We start from the raw sequence: 18,017 nt of genomic DNA, 5'->3' as shown, positions 1-18,017 counted from the left end.
TTTATGGAGGACGGACAGAATAATCGCCCTTGCTTTTGTGACATGCAGCATCTGGGTGCATCTATGTCGTATGGACACATTTCTAGTGTTTGCAATAACTGTAATAACAATTATTGACCATCATGATTGTCAATATCATTGTCCTCAGCATTTTATCATCATCATCATCATCATCATCATCATCATCATCATCATCATCATCATCGCCATTGTTGTCGCCAATGTCATCATCATTGTCAACATTTTCAGCAACTATTGTAAAGTTGATCCCTGGTTTACATTTTTGTAAGAATGAAAAGAAAAATGTCAGCATTAATTAAGGTTGCACTAATACTTTATAAAAGAAAATTAAGACAATTGACAATTTAAAGGCAAACATCTGTCTGCATTCCAGGCGTACGCGTTCCAATGAGATGGGTCGATCTTCGGAGAATCTGCAGGTCCACCAAGCCACTTCACGCCAGGCTCCTTCCCAGGCCCATCAGACGGAGGTCATAGAACCAAAGGAAGTTGCCCAGCAACAGCACAGCGCTGTAAGTTTCTTGTGGAAATTGCAATAGTTTAATTGTTTGACTGCTCAAAGTGTCTTAATAACACAAGATTCTAAGGTGCCTTCCTCTCATCGAGGTTGTCGTGTGTTGGAGCTCCACCAGGAGTACATTCTCTAGGCCTTTTAAGAAAGGACACAGTACTGTTTTTTTACCAAGGAAATTGATTCTGGAGGAAACTAAGGTAACCACAGGAACCCATTTGTCAGGCTTGTTTGTTCACAGAGCAAACTCACACAAAGGAAGAAAATCAAACCTGGAACACCTTGGTTTACACACACAGGTGCAAAGCGGGGGCACTAACCACTGCTCTGTCAGCAGATAGAAATTTTTGAACATCGAAAAGTTTGTACTATTGATTAGTTTACTTTTGAGAATTCTGCAAATGGTAAATATTTTATTGTTTGAGAAAAAAGATATTATTGAGATTAAAAACGTCATTTAGATGATTACAACAGAATTATCAGGAACATTTCATTCCCAAGAGTGCACTGATTTATCAAATTAAGGATATATATTGTTTCATGTGGCTGTGAATTGTTGGCAAGCACCAGTTGCAGATGTATCATTATAAAACCTTCCCTGAGATCTCTGTTCCAGCATGAAGAGTTGCATGTTCACCAATCATGATGTCTGTGCAATCAAGAGTTTTATGTAGAAATTACCTCAAATATTTTTGTTTCTCAAAAGATTTCTACTGAAGCATTTCTTATTTTTTGCGAACAAAGATATTTGTACTTTGTCTGTGAGTTTATCAACAAAGATCAACTCTGTTACACCGTATTATAAAGATATCCTTGTGTGAAGTATAATATTTGCTGTCTGTGTGCATTTTCACCCAGTGGTAAATCTGCCACATTTGCATTAGGAAGAAGTTAGGTGTGGAGGATTGTCTGGCTGGTTTAGGAAATATATTTACTAAATTACCATCATTTGTCATTGGATGCATTTTCTCGCCTCAAGTTCTGGCTGTACTGTCCGACTTATCGGAATAAATATGGGAACTTGTTAGATGTAAAGATTATTAATAGCCTTTTAAGAAGGACAAAATAAAGAGAGCAGAAACACTAACATGAAAACAGTGAGAATGCTCATGGGATTCGTATCACCTTTTTCTACACAATGTTTATTACTCTAATTGCATATTTTACTGTGTGTTATGTAAACAATGTTTTTACATGATTTATCAAGCCTTCTCTACCTCTGACAATACCCAGCAAGGTCATCAATTCTATTTTATGCTATGAATTTTCCATATGTGTTTACCCACAGTTCCATGTGCCGACCCTGGCCACACCTGCCAAGACTCCCCAGCGAGTGCAGGCCCGCTCTCCCGCTGACAAGAAACTGCTGGTCAAGGTCATCAAGGCCAGTGGACTCAAGCAGAATGAAGGTTAAATGTTGTTGTATGATAAATAACCGATAGATTAAAACCTTTGGCATTGGATGATTTTTTTGCAGATAATGTTTGAAAGAATAAACAGTTTTATGTCAGGGATGAGTAAAAAGGTGAAACCTGAACTGTAGTTATGAGTAAGAGTGCTGGTTTATATATAGCTTCAATCAGTCATCATTTTTATACCGTTTAAAAATAAAAATGCACAGGCTTCTGTAAAGATATGTAACCCATTCCTGTTCTAAGTATACTTAAATTTCACAAAATTGTGTGTTTAAAAGCTCTACAGAGCTTATATGTGTATGTAATATGTCTTGCCGACTCTAAAGCTCTTATCAATGTCATCTTTTCACCCACTTCTGCTTAGGCACCATTGACCCCTACTGCGTGATGTACATTGACAAGCCGGTCCAGACTGAGGTTACCAACGTCGTCAAAAACACCTTCAACCCTTTCTGGGATGAACAGTTCTACTAGTGAGTAAATCATGTTAAGTTTAAAAAAATACAGAGTTCTGTGGATGAGGGTGAAAATTCACATTGATATAACTTTTTTTCTTATGTATTTCAAAAATGTACATCTTAAACCATTACCTACAAACTGTTGTGGGTAAACGTTTACACAGGACATGAACAAAGGCTTCCATGTTGTAAACGTTTACACAGGACATGAACAAAGGCTCCCAAGTTGTAAACATTTACACAGGACATGAACAAAGGCTCCCAAGTTGTAAACGTTTACACAGGACATGAACAAAGGCTCCCATGTTGTAAACGTTTACACAGGACATGAACAAAGGCTCCCATGTTGTAAACGTTTACACAGGACATGAACAAAGGCTCCCACGTTGTAAACGTTTACACAGGACATGAACAAAGGCTCCCAAGTTGTAAACGTTTACACAGGACATGAACAAAGGCTCCCAAGTTGTAAACGTTTACACAGGACATGAACAAAGGCTTCCATGTTGTAAACTTTTACACATGACATGAACAAAGGCTCCCAAGTTGTAAACGTTTACACAGGACATGAACAAAGGCTCCCACGTTGTAAACGTTTACACAAGACTTGAACAATAGCCTGTACATACCAGACATCACTATGACTCACACAACACTAGAAACACATTATGAATGTATATATATACATGCAGATCTACATGTTTCATTGTACAAATTGTAGGATGATTAATGAATGTTGTTGGTTTGCATAACATTCTGTATATATCGATAGTCAGGACTCAGATTGAACAGTCTTTATTCGTACATCATATTTATGAGAAATTAGTTTTAACTATGTAACTTCAGGAACAATACAAATTATCATAAATCTGCATGTTGAATACAGAACCATAAGACAAGTTAAACCATCTTTAAATGCTCGGTGAATTTGTAAACATTTTCTGCAGAAAAACGACATGTTGCCATTCACGAATGTAAAGATGGGGGCTTTAGTAGTGAGGAATGTTAATATTATAAAAACTTTGCCTAGGTATGTTTATACTATTTTCTTCTTGATTGTGATGAACGCAGATCTCATATAGAATCACACTCAGGTCCGTTTTCTGAGTGGGAACCAGTACTCTTGTCCTTTTTGAGAGGCAATGAAAAGTTTTCTTGATGGAGATTGAACTCATCACCTGTTGGGTGAGAGTTGGACACCTAGTGGATACAACTCTCACCCGCAAAGGCTTTATCTGTACGACTCCTTCTCCTATGTTACAGTGACATCACTCGTGACACCCAGGAGATTCACTTTGAAGTCCTTGACAAACGCAGGCAGCCAAATGGTAAGCAATTGTGTTTTCATGATGACATTGATTAAAGAATAACCATGGTATTCCTTTCTTAGCTTGGCTGATTGTATAGGCCTTTTTGCAAATATCACAATTTTAGCTAGATTTTGCGCTGAAATTGCTAAAAATACTATCCATTTCCAGATAGTTTGAATCAGGAACTGAACAATGTGGATGTACCTATGCAGTGTAAAATGTGGCAAAAGATGGTATTGGTTAAAACTTTATAAGGCATAAAGAATTAAAGATGGTTTCATAATCTTTGCATCATTAAAGCTGGCTTCATTTGTTTACGACAAAATTATTTAATATCAAAGTACATTTGACATGAAAAGTATAAGGCTGGCTTTCTACCTACACATTATGACATTAAGGCATGTAGAACTTGAGCTAAAATACTTGAGGACTTTTGCCCCTTATTACACAGCAAAGTTATTGGGAAAACTTGTAATTAATGTGAACTTTACTGTCAGCTTAATATAAGGTGCAGTTGTTTGATTTCTCCAAGGAACCTTGAAATTGTAAAGCAGGCATAAAATGATAAAATGATAAAGCCTTTTGAAAATGGTCATAAATGTTTTCTTTTCTATGTAAACCAGCTTGTTATTTGCTCATTAGATAAGGTGCTTCAACCTTGTGTTATTAGGTGCAATTTTGTGTTTTACTGTGTTTCTATATCAGGTGCTTGAATATCATGTTATTAGGTGTTTAAATATCATGTTACAGTGTGATTCAATATCTTGTTAGTTGGTGCTTGAATATTGTGTTATTAGGTGCTTCACTCTCAATATATCTTCATTTTTGAAGAGAAATTACTAGATTGGGGAATGTAGTAGCTTGGGCAGCTGGGTTCGGTCGTCAAAAGTGTCTGATTTGTCATGTTTTAATGGGACAAATTTTAGAGAAAAGTTACAAGGCATACTTTCATGCATTTTGAAGACATGACGAAAGCGTACAATGTGAAAATATTTAATTATATGTATAAAATAAAAGCAATATCAGTCTTGTGCTAAGTATTGTGCAAAGTCTTCAGTTTTATGATAATGATAGTATACTAATGTGTATATAATAGCTGACACTTCATCACAGTCCTGACACTTCATATAACACTCTTCATTAATTTGCTTGCCTGAAGTCTCAGGAAATATTAATACCGGTTGCTGTGTAAATTAAGCTTCGCTCTGAGAAGTTAATTACTTGTGTAACTAAATACCTGAGATTCTCAAACAAAATGAATTGCTTCATGTTGATTTCATCTAGGGAGTATGTCATCTAGGGAGTACGTCAAGTATTTAGTTGTTTGCTTCATAGACTGATCTTGTTTTTCATTTCTTTGCAAATCATTTTCACAATTAAAATTTTATGATTTTTTGTTGATTCTTAATGTTTAGTTTAAACTATATTTATTTTACAACAATTGTGAAGAAAGTTACATTAAATAATGCGAGTCAATCTCTTTGGCACTATGTTGCACGAGAGTGTGGTCTTGTGTTGTGTGGGAAACCTGAGAAACCTTCTTGTCTGACTTGGTGACTACAAACCAAACTCACCTATGGCTGGGTCTAAGAATCAAACCCAGGACGCCTTGGTGAAGAGTGAATGTGCTAACCACTGCGCTTACTGGACGACCGTATTTACCTTTAAAACAGAGTAATGGTGTCTTTTTTGGTGACATTATATCAAACCTTCGCCATGGGTCAATGAACATTCAAGATATTCACATGAAATTGAAAAACATGTATGCTATTTGTGACCATGCACATCTGTTAATAGACTATTGGCCTATTTCTCTTGGTACTTTTATTTGAGGTTTTGAAAATTATTCCTGTTTTTAAGAATGAGCATTTTTTTATCTTTTGTTACTTGGGCTTTAAAAATAATAATTTATTTTTATACCTCCGACAAACAAAGAAGGTATATATTGGAGTTATACAGTTGGTCGGTCGATAACTTGAAAACTAATAAATGGAATTTAATTAAACTTACATATGATGGTAAAACACAATGAGAGGAAGTGTGGTGTTCAAGAACCATAACTTGATTTCAGCTTTTTACAAAGTTTTTGCCTTTGGTTACCTTTTCTTGTTCAGATCATTTCTAGAAAACTACTGGACGTAATTTGATTAAACCTCATTACAACGGTAAAGCACAAAGAAAGAGGCGCAGCATACATTAACCATAACTCTGTTTCAGCTAATCACTTATTGCCAGTTATTGCCATCACAATTTTTTTATGTCCGGAGTATAGCTTGAAAACTACTGTAATTTAAACATCATACAACGGTTAAGCACCATGAGTGGAAGTGCGGTATAAAAGACGAACTCTTATTTCAGCTAATGTCAGAGTATTAGCCCTTTGTTACTATTTCTTGTCAGCAGGTTAACTTCTAAATTATTGAATGGATTTTGAATAAACAACATATCTGGTTAAGCCTGATAAGTGAAAAGTGGAAATAGTGTACTTTTCAAAAAAATAGTTTGCCATTTCTGTGTCTAGGCAGCATTTGGGGGTACTGTGCATTGTTTGTATGTCACAGTGCATTGTAAAAAAGTTGAAACAGAACGTTACCGTCTGTATGTGTAATAATTCAAGACAATTTCCATATTCCCATGATATGGTATATACCCATAATGTATGGTGGATATAAGAAAAGTAAATTTATAACACATGGAATGCTTTATTTACATAGTTTGTCTATAATGTTAGATGGGAATGACTAAATAAAACATACCTCCATAATATTCATACCTGGATAATCAATTAATGAGAAATAGCTGAACTTTTTCCAGCCAAGGATTTATTGTTTTATGCCAAGAATTAATCCAGTAGATTGGGTTCCTATTTGACTGGTATTAGAGAAAATAAGCCTAGTCACTTTCCCCTTTGGTAAATTATGTAAAATCAATTGTTTTTGCCATGGTAACTGTAATCCTGTCCGTTTTACAAAGACAAAAGTGGGGGATTCTGATTGCTTTGGTGTTACCTGCGTTGTTGTCTTCGTATTTCAAACACTATGTTTTTGGTCATAACTCAAAAAATGTTGAAGATACTTTGTACACATCTGGTGTCATCGTAGTCCAAACACTTGATTCTTGGCCATAGCTCAAAAAACGTTGAAAATATATAAATGAAACTTGGTACACACCAGGTTTCAATTTTCTCATTATGAATTGTAGAGTAACGAAAAACCACCAGATGACAGTTGTTGTTTGCTTGCTTCACATGTTTTTTCCCTTTATCATTCTGATCTTGGTGCTTATTGTTGCTGTATCGAACACTTGTACTGTACTTTTTTTTTAAATAAGAAGTTTAAAATATTGCCTTCCAAAACATGCGTTCAAAGATCAAGGTATGCATGTATTGTCAGTCTATTTGCAGGAGCCAATTAAAAGAATACAAATTTAGTTTGTCTGGTTTATAGAGATATGATTTTACTGCCATTGTGATCTTTCTTGGCATGAGTGTGAACTATTGTTCAAGTGGAAAATATCTCCTATACCATTATAGACCATCTCATGAAGATGCCCATATTACGGGTGCAGCAAATAATGATAATGAAATAATAAATTACTTTTTCCCCTTGATCACTGATTACCGGTATTTAAATCTGTAATGAAGTTTTAGAAGTTAAAATTGTAAAAATCGTGCCAATATGCAGTAGGGGTGCAGCTTTCAAAATGCCTAAAGAATCCGCTTTAGATAAAGTGAGATGATAGGCCGGTGTATATCAAAGTGTCAAACAATAAAATCACAGAGAAGTATTGTAGATACTTGCTAAGCACCAAGAAAATACAAGTAATCTCCATGCTTTGGCACTGTAGCAGAACTTTTTCACCAGAAAATTATTTCTCATGGCATTTATAATATATTTCCCTGCACAGATGATGGGAAGAATACACCTTTCATAATGTATTCCCTAGGGATGAAATAACAATAAATGCCAGACAACAACAGGTTCTCAGGTGTCATAGGATGACCTTGATGGTTTGTAAAGGTCAACTACTGGAAATATTCGGTATTCATGTTTGTTAATGTTTATATATTTGATCTTATTTTATGCATCATTCAATTAGGCTATCATGGCCAAGTTCTTTAAAGATAAAAAGATGGTTTATCTGAAATATTACATACAGGATCGGTCATGAGTCGTCATAATTATAATACACAATTTTATTCAAGAACTGAGGAAATATGTTTATAAGAAAGCCTTTGGCAAAAATGAATAAAATTGTGTACTAGAAACAGCGTATTATGTGAAAAATTTTTCGCATAAATATTGGGGGGAAAAAACACTTTAAATCTTGAATGGCAATGTTCACTTTTACAAACTTTGCACAAGTTTTTGTGATTGTGAATTATATGACAACCAAAATGTGCAAAACCACATATAAAGACTCTGAAGGAAGCTGAATGAAGGTGAATGTAACTATTATTTAAATAAAAACCTTCCCTTTTCTGTTGTGTTTAAATAATGATTAGATATAAAATATTCTCCCTAAGAGCATTTGGACAACCAGTTAGTGTTTTTTGAATTGGATTATAGATTATTTCATATTGAATATATCCTAAGATACTATAACATGGTCAGTGGTTGAAATTAACACGCAAGCCCTGCACTGGTAAAAGGTCTTTCGGGCTTGCTAAAATTTTGAATTTTATATAGCAGCTAGGGCTTGTTAAAATTTTTGATGTCAAGCAGTAGTATAAGAATTCGGGCTTGTTAATCTAAAATTCTAATTTCGAAGACTGCATGGTACATAGAAGATATCTTCAATTTTGTTGAAAGAGGTTTACCATGCAAATTGAAATATTTAACAATAAACCGTATATAAAAGTGTTCCAATTGCCTTTAATCCTGGATGTGGCTTTTGCAAACATTGAAGATTTGCAGTTTAACAAAAGTCGCCACTAAATCTCTGCTTTTCAGGTACAACTCCTGTTTTATGATCCAACTATTATTATTATTAAAATTTCAGACAGTTTTTCTTGGTGAAGCGCTTGTGTACTGTGATGTTCTGTGAATAGAACCAAACCAGTCATCAGAGAGTCTTGAATGGGGACATCCCTTGTGATACCAAAGTTGTTATCCACCTATTATAATTATATGCTATTGCATGTCTTAACTTTCGGACCATTTTATTGGTAGCTGTTCTGTACTTGGACTTGCAGCATAACTTGAGAAGCCGCCAGTTAAAAGACGTCTTGGTGTTGGCGATATCCATTATTGTATATATATATTATATGCTAATATTAAACTTCAGACAACTTCCTTGGTGAAGCCGTTGTATACTGCGAGGACCTGCAGCGTAACCCGAGCAGTCGCCAGATAATCCCTCTCCAAGGGCGTCTTGGTGTTGGCGAGTTCGTTTCCGGATCCATTACAGTAGAGGTATGTGATACTTGTCATGGTTTCAAAAATAATTTAGCGTAGATGTATCGTTTTGTATCCTGCTTTGGTATAGGTAATGTATTGTGAGACTTGAGGGTAGTCGTCAAATTATTTTAAGAATTTATTATTGTATTTTATTGGTTATTTATTTATTTCATATTGATACAAATTAAAATTTTACCCTTTTTCTTGTTCAAGAATATTTTAGTATATTAAAATTGGATTTTCTTTCTGTGATTAATACAATCAAAATCATTAACTGTGAGCTATAAAAACAACTACATGAACTATTAAAACTTATTTTCAGTTTTATTGTCCTCCGGGTTGTTTTAACTGATGATTCCACCCAATAGACATATCAACCTTGTGTGACGTGTGTTTGGCTTAGCTTAGAATTCATCCTCAAGTGTTTTCACCTCTAGTGTTAGAACCGTATTCATTGGCTGGTTCAAAGCCAGTAGCTTCAAGACTGTAAATATTAGCCAATCAAATTTGCTGTGCTATTTATATCATAATGTCACAAACAATAATGCTATGCCATTGGTGAATTATTCTGTGGTGATGACCAATGACAATGAAGATATAATTCAGTGCCAAAGTGTATATGAGGTATTGTGAAAGAATGGCTTATAGGAATTTATTCCTGGAATACATTGTCATCTGACCTGTGAAGGTGAGTCTAAAGTTCAGACTGCAACGTTTTTGCTGAAGTGAAAGATTTCTAGTCACCTTAACTGCACTGTAGTTGCCATAGAATAGAATGGTTTGCAGCTCAAAATTGACTGTGCAAGACAAATGGCATTCACACAATAAACGATACTTAAATAAGCTAGCTTATGATCCTTTGCAAAAACCAAATGTTTGTGTATATGTAAGTGTTTGCAGTTTGAATTTTAGAGTCACTTTTATGTATCCTAACCCCCTATTTAGTCAAAATATTTTTACAAGATAGATCACTGCATGTTATTTCATTTTCAGCTGAAAAATAAAGCATCGCGATTCTTATCTTCAGTTTTGTCAACTTGCTTACGTGGCCTCGTCCTAACTGCATGATAGCCAAATATTGCTGATGCTTCTCGATGCATACACCTGGCATGGTACATGTAGCTAGATGCACATTAAAACAATTGCACAAGCATACATACATAATCATGCACTGAATTTGCTTGAAAGATTAAGGCCTGTGTATCAACAACAAAAACAAATGCAGTTAAATAAAAATCTCAATGTATTCTACTGACATATTAAACAGAAAGTGGACGTATTTAACATGAACCTTGTTTCTTGGGATATGTGAATTATTTAATGAAAAGTAGGGGGTATCTTAAATAATCATTGTCAATAAAAAAGAAATGTTCACTAAGTTGAAAATCTTAATTTAGATGCTATATGAATATTGGCCTTTGTCGTTAAGGTGTTTGTGTTGCTGCGGCTAATGGGAAATGTTCCGTAAAAAGGCATATTTATCTAATGACCACCAGTTTTCCAACTGGAGCTAAAGAAGTGAGAATGGAATCCAGGTATATGTATAGGTGTTTGCCTCTCACAAAAGAGATCATTGAAGACCCACCTGGGACACTTTCTCATGGCTCCTCAAAATGGAGCCCAATACTCGTGGCTACCCAAGAACCTAACCCAGGAGTGATTCAGGTAACCATGATCTTCCACAATCAAGGTCGAGTGAGATAACCTGTATAACATATGCTTTCATATTGCAGTTCCTGTTATCTGACCCCTCCGCCACGAACATGTCCAGCCCACAGAGAACAGTTGAGACCAGCAAGGCCTTGACCCCTGGGGGCACCATGGTAACCAGTACCGTGACAACCACAAAACGCCCACAGAACTATGAAACTAATGTGGATGGTACGTAAAAGTGAAAAACATTTGCATATGAATAACCAATTCGATGATTTTAAAATTATAGACCTTTTTATTTTAATTAGAAAAATTAACACTTCACAGAAGAATGAAACTATTTATGTAATTGGTTTGTCCTAATTCAAAAAACAACCTGTTCATACTGTAAGCAAAGCTAGAGCATGGTTACTGAACTGTGAAACAAATGTTGACAGTGTGCCCTCGTTTTGTTTATAAAAGCTATTCTTCGTATAATAAAGGATACCTATTGGACAGTTTGAATGGTATAGGAACCGTTGTTGTTAACCATCACGTAAACAGACTGACATTTACAGTTTTGGTTGGGCCTACAAAACTAACAAGTTCTTAACTAATGTGGCGAAGTTTCTTTTCAGTTATACATTTGGCCCCAAGCTTGCCACTCTGGAGTTGAGAGATACAAAGACATACTTTTCTTCAAACGCTTATCTATTTCTTTTATTAACACAAGTTACCACAAATGTATGATTTTAATTTATTCACAAATCTAGATAGTAAGCAATAATCCAATTTCGTTTTATATTAAATAAAGATGGTTCACAAATGTCCAAAATAAACTGATATAATGTAAGTCCAGAAAAATCCAACGTTAATTTATCTCTGGCAAATATAAATCACATTGCTTTATATACTTAGTATAAGAGCTTGAAATGCACGAGAATTCCGAGTTACATGATATCCCGTTTCAACGGAGCAGACTCCAGCGGAGCAAAGGCACCGTTAAAACACACCGGCGGTGCTAATCCATAATGTAAACTTGAGCGGTGCAATGCCGTATAGTTAATATTTAACATGTGAAAATATAGTACATGAAAGGAGTAAAGCTTTGTATGAGGTGCATACACAATCTTTAACAATTTTAGTTGTACACAATACTAACATTTAGAAAATTAGCATTTATATGGCAAATAAAACATATGACTAAACAAGTATAACAGTTATGCATATAGTCAATGTTACTCTCGTGGCAATTCGCGACAACCACTTCATGCACTAACCACTAGAATGAGAGCATTATATGTAAGGTTTCTTTCTAATTATTATGAAGAATCCATATGTGACTCAATAATAATAGGACAAGTGTAACTGTTGTCATTTTGATGAGGCTGTGCCATAATGATTATATGTTAAGCATTGGGCTCATATTTCAAAATCTTCCTACTTGGCAGGAAAATGCAGAAGAAAGAATCAAACCCTATTCTCTTTAAATCAAATGTTTACACAGATGATTGAAACCTTACAGAAAACATCATATAGATTGGCATATAGATACAATGGATGATAACTTATGACCAGGATTATGGATTTAACACAATAAAACAAAGGTCAAGTTTGACTTAGGCTACACACTATCAATGTTTGAGGAGTAATGGCCCCTTTTCAAATTGTTTGAAAAAGTATTGAAATCAAAACAATAAATGGAGATGAGAGGTTTAAAGCATTTAAATGATTTTTGATACATGGGTTTAACATCATTAAATACAGGTCAAGCTTGACCTTTTTTGCTTACAATCCATAACTTTTTTTTAGGACATTATGGCCCCTTTCCAATTCTACAATATGCAAAAACAAATGGTGTCTGTGCTAGAATCAACAAAAGGGTCAACAGATTTAACTGAATTTAGGTACATGGGTTTAACAATCTTTTTAAATCAGAATTTTTCACCTTGACCATAATTTAGCCAAAGAATTATCAGATCGGCTTCGTTTATTCTTGACAATTGGTATTATTTCCAAATGGAAGCTCTAGTTGTGAAGGCTGCAGACCTGAGTGTAAATATAGAACCAATCTGGCATGGCCTCAGTTGTTGCCCTATTTTACTTAAATATTCTTTGTATGTTCATGTCAATTTAAACGTTTTACTGTAGTAATTAATTTTTCATTTTTATTTGTAGGTTCCCCAAGCTATGTAGAAACAAGAACGTTCGATTACAGCTCTTCAAATCCAGACTTAGGAACCTCAGGTAATATTTGACATTTTGTTCCTGTAGATTGTAATAATTTTAAAAAGTTTTTATTTTCAAATTTAATATTTGCAATTCCATCATTTCATGATTTAGATTAAAATTGAAAAATCTGCCACGTACATAGGAACATTTCATACTGCTGTTTGAAAATAAACTTGGTTATCAGATAAACAAATGATGTGATGTAATACATCCTATAGTAATGATGGCATATTCTGCTGTATTTTGAAACAGTTAACATTTATTGGTATGACTGTTTATTTAGGTAAATACAAATCACCATGGTAATGCTATGACTATTATGTTGACATGAGTATGGATGGAATCAATAGGCTGGCCTTGAAATACTTGTAGCTTTAACACATAGTTATTATGTAGGAAAATATAATGGAGGTTACCGTGGAAGTATGTGCCATTGGGCTGGAAAATGGGCAGATGTTGAAAATGGGCAAGGCTATGATATAACCGAGATAGTTTTCCAATATTATCAATGAAAAATGATGAAATATATATATGGCATTACCTGTTCTTGCTTACAAATATAAGCATTGATAAGTCATTATCTGGGTTTCAGCTTTTTACCGTCCTGTGAGTAGATCATGCCGGAGCTGATGACCCTTGCATGATTTAAGACCAGAGAAAAATGGTTTTAGATTCTCCTTAATGCAAACCACTGCAAAACTAGAAAAACACCAAAACTTTTACAACAATTAACAAAAAATAGGGAAAACAATGTTGATATTTAAATATACCACATACTCCATTTTTGTCTCATTTGGGGGCTTTATTAGATATTAGTTAATTTATATCATAAATTGAAAATTATCTAAGTTCCATTTTGCTATATATTATAGTACATGGCACTTCAGCCAGTATTAGAAATGAACACAAAGTTAATGTGACACTCTTATTCAAAATCGATACATACACATGTAAAAACAAACATCAATTTTGACTGACAAACCTTTAACTACTAAATAATGCATTTATGGAAAATATTAATTACTGATAGCAAGATTGTAACCATGAATTTAATAGCTGAAAACACAAAAATATTAAATGATTGGTGAATGCTAAAAGATTTACTGTGGTCTACTATAAGTCTCATAATGTAGAAATACAGTCTTTTATGCACATTTCTTTCAAATTAAACTCAGTATCCTTCATAAGAACCATTGTTTTCGACATTTATTCATACCTTTTGGAACATTAAAACAATAGTATTAATTGTAGTAAATCTTACGTGGGAATAAGAGTGCATCTTTAAGGGAATAAAAAAAATCAATGAATTGCCATTTGTGACATTTATACAGATTTAACGTCATTGAAGTTACGACTAATATCTTTTATTGAAACAGCCCCAAAGGGGAGACCACTTGGTTATGGCAAAGTTGTACATGTATTTGAACTTTTGTAGCGAATTTTTTTTTGCTCTTTTTTCCGTAAATGTTGAAGAGAATCTATATATGATTATTCTCTGGCCTTAAATATTTTACAGAACATGTTCCATTTACAGCATGATGTCTGCCATTGCCTTGGGAGTTTTTACATTGATAGTAGAGAAAGCATTGTTACCCTCACAAAGAAACGAGCTCTCAGTCCGTCAAAGTCTAAAACAATTTGTACAGAAAGAAATGGAATGAAATAAAAAATATGTTTTACTGTTGTTTTATTGGAAAACAATTATTTCCTTGATTTCTGATGCTGAGTCATACATGTATATATCTCTAATACTCATGATGCAAATAAAATTGTGACTCAAGCCAAACTGAGTCTATTATGTTAGCCGCCATGAGTATTGTGTGTTTTTGCTACATTGTTGAATCAGTTCGTGTCTAGGGTTTTAGACTATGTTTTCATCTCTGAAAGCTCCTTTCTTTTAATTACCATGCATTGCAAAGTTTTTTTACCCATTCAATGAACAAAATAGAAACCTATTTATATGTAGCTTTATACAATATATGCATTTTACTAGAGGTGTGTTCTTTTGTGTCTGTTGTTAATATAAATATAATGTATTTTACAGTTTTTCATCATTCACCAGTACACTTTATGTATAATGAGTTTTGAAATTATAAATGCAAGACACAAAAAAGGCCGAATGTACAAAACTTTGTTTTAACAATGTTGTTTATGTCATGGTCACAAGACTTTATTGTTCTGGATTCTCTAATGGTACACTTATATGCTTTGCAGTGTTTAGGGCAGCATTTGTTACCATGGTTTCAGCTGTATTTGTTTTATTGAAATATATGAGCACATCATAGAATATTTCACCTTTAAAAGTTAACAACCTTGTTGTAAATGACCTTGTTAACTTTAACAAATTTCCGGACAAAGGCCCCATATATGTACAGCAAGTCTCACTCGTTGCTATTTTGTTGAGTCATGCACTGCTGTCAATGGAGTGATGGTGTTGACGGTGTTTACTGATGAGTGCCGGCATCCACTTGCCACAGTCTTGCTTTTATTTTGAACTACACAAACAAATTTGTTTACCCTAGTTACTTCAACCTATCTGTGAACATTATGTTTTCAGGAGAAATGCACATGAAAATTCAATGTCAAAAAAATATTTCTCTGTGACAATACACTATTTTGTTTCACTGTTTTGTTTAAAGCTATAATTCACCGAGTTTTGTTTGTATTTGAATAATTTGAATAATTTTCTCCTGAAAACTGCTACTTGAAGTTGTATTGCATGTCCATATATCTGATTTGAGTGTGTGTTTGTTTTTGCTATGGTTACAGAAGTTGTTCATATTAATGGCGTAGAATCCGTGGCAGAAACAGCCATTCGGGCTTTGTCTGAGAGATCAAAAATGGGCAAAAAGACGCCAACTAAAACATCCACATTAATAATAACTGGTGTTAAAAGGGTAAGATTTGAATACTTCAGTTTAAAGATATATAGATGTTCTAAAAACAAATTTTGGAAAATAATTTGGACAGTTGAATAAATCAAGATGCATAGGTGAAATAGTTGGTCGCATTTTTAAATGTTAAGTAATCTTTAACTTTAAGAATGGTTTTTATTTGGTAATATGATTTTATTTAGTCTTATATTATTATGAAACCAATTTAACAATAATATTCTTTTCATTGTATCCCTGTAGGAACCAGTCATTCCCAAAATCAAGGTACTTGATTAGTTTTCAATATTTTAAAGTAAATTCCAAGATGATGTTTTAAAGGTCACATGAATCCATGCATTGTTTTAGTACTCGTTACGCATGATGTTCAAATTCAGTTTTATATGCATGTGATTATTTTTTTTACTAATCAATACAATAATTATTACCGGTCACATTAACAGAGTTTGTAGCTATATATAAAAGATGTGTTTGTACCATAAGGTTCGGAAAATATGTTTACACTACAGTTCATGTATAAGATAATGAATCTCAAAGAAAGACCTTCATAACATGTTATTCTCTCTATTCCATGTCTAATAAGGTCAACTAATGACTCGAAATGTAGTTTATTTGACTGCTTTTTGCCGAAAATCTGTCTTTGGGCCTTAAGTCCTGTGATGCGACACAATTTAATTGGATAAGGAGAATAATAAAAAACTTAATATTTTGTTTTAAATAAAAGCGTGCAAATAGGAACATTTTTATTGTATTCATGGCAACCCCTTACAGACAACAGAGAGCCCAGCTGTAGATGAGGTGATGGGACAGTCCACCACCCTCCCCAACAACATGTCGCAACTAGAGTCACCAGAAATATCATACCCTCCTCAGACTAAAGGTGAGAGAAGCAGGTTTAATGATTCCAAACAACCCCATAATGAGCAGGGGGGGGGGGGGGGGGGTTATAACATTTACTTTACATAGTCACTGGCCTATCAGTTGGAGTTGACCCCAATGGGAGTATATGTCTTTTAAGGTTGTAGGGTATTATACACAGACATAATGTAAACCTACTTAGGGCTACCCTGGTTCTTTAGCGTGTACCAGTGTAAAGCACTGTTACATCGGACTCCCGTTTAGTTTTGTTTAGTGTAAAGACTGGGGTATTAAACCTGTGTCCTCTTAGTTGGCAGTCAGGTGTCCTACCACCAGACCACATTTAGGGTCTGTGCTTGGTTAGACACTAGTAGGAGTTGTATGAGGGGTCGTACAAGGAGCTCAGTTTCCCCTGTCAACCAGAGAAATCTTGGGGCCAATTCAATAAAGATCTTTGTTGATTTTAGTCTTAAATTGAAATTATCATAGTGTTATAGTTTCGTTATTTTGCTACATAATTATTTCAGTGAATTGGACTTAAGCCAGTATCAAAAATGAATGCAAAGTTTGGGCAATGATAAAAAAATGCCATTTTTGATGTTTATATTGATTTAAGATCTTTGAAATTTTCTTTATTGAATTAGGCCCCTGGATTTTACCTCCAGAAGAAAATCACCTAACAAAACCTTGGATTGCTATTTTTATCTTATTGTTATTTCCCTTGCTGTTTCATCTGATTGGTATTGTTATCAGATTTGTTCATTGCAATTTACTTTGTTTAATTTCTGTACTTTTGTCTTTTAGTTATTTGTGAGGTTATTGGAATATTGACATGTTTAGATAAAATGTTTATTCCATGGTAACATACATAAAATATATCAGTGAGGAAAATGTGTAATATGTCAGCTGTAGCCTCAGGAGTGGATGGAGCTGTCGGTTGTCCATCTGCACACACAGATAGTTGTGTCACTCGTTCCTTATACATGTGTGTAAAGCTTGGACTTCAATGAGTCAATGTTCTAACATTGGTTTCCAGAGAGGAAATCGTTTGCAGCGAGAATAAAGAAGCGATTTTCCCGTTCCAAGAAGCGCTCTCTGAGTGCAGATCGGGCTTCTAGCTCTCTACGCGAGGGCTCTAATTTTCTACAGCCCCCAGGACCCCACTCTAAAGGTGGTGCTGTGGTGTTATGGTTGATTGAATGCTGTAGCAGTCTGTTCTATTGCTAGGTTTTTAATAGGTTGAAATGACTGCAGACATTTGGAGATCGACATTGTAAATACTAGCAGACA

The 18,017-nt window shown here is 34.4% G+C and overlaps 1 protein-coding gene across 6 annotated transcripts in view; it reads left to right on the top strand.

Moving 5' to 3' along the window:
• LOC128234290 (phospholipid transfer protein C2CD2L-like) overlaps window positions 1–18,017 on the top strand; it is a 49,046-nt gene that overhangs the window by 21,710 nt on the left and 9,319 nt on the right. For 2 of the 6 annotated variants that reach the window (XM_052948452.1, XM_052948450.1), the window contains exons 6-15: window positions 395–533; window positions 1,821–1,941; window positions 2,312–2,420; window positions 3,669–3,733; window positions 9,002–9,129; window positions 10,848–10,995; window positions 12,925–12,993; window positions 15,748–15,875; window positions 16,113–16,136; window positions 16,641–16,749. In XM_052948452.1, coding sequence (XP_052804412.1) covers window positions 395–533; window positions 1,821–1,941; window positions 2,312–2,420; window positions 3,669–3,733; window positions 9,002–9,129; window positions 10,848–10,995; window positions 12,925–12,993; window positions 15,748–15,875; window positions 16,113–16,136; window positions 16,641–16,749 — 1,040 coding nt within the window. Of the gene's footprint in view, window positions 1–394; window positions 534–1,820; window positions 1,942–2,311; window positions 2,421–3,668; window positions 3,734–9,001; window positions 9,130–10,847; window positions 10,996–12,924; window positions 12,994–13,570; window positions 13,585–15,747; window positions 15,876–16,112; window positions 16,137–16,640; window positions 16,750–17,763; window positions 17,899–18,017 lie in introns of all 6 variants that reach the window. The other 4 variants (XM_052948448.1, XM_052948451.1, XM_052948453.1 and 1 more) reach the window with 4 other exon arrangements.

Source organism: Mya arenaria, chromosome 5 (assembly GCF_026914265.1).
Source record: "Mya arenaria isolate MELC-2E11 chromosome 5, ASM2691426v1".
NCBI classification, from domain to species: Eukaryota; Metazoa; Mollusca; class Bivalvia; order Myida; family Myidae; genus Mya; species Mya arenaria.
This window is presented reverse-complemented; position numbering and strand designations above follow the sequence as displayed.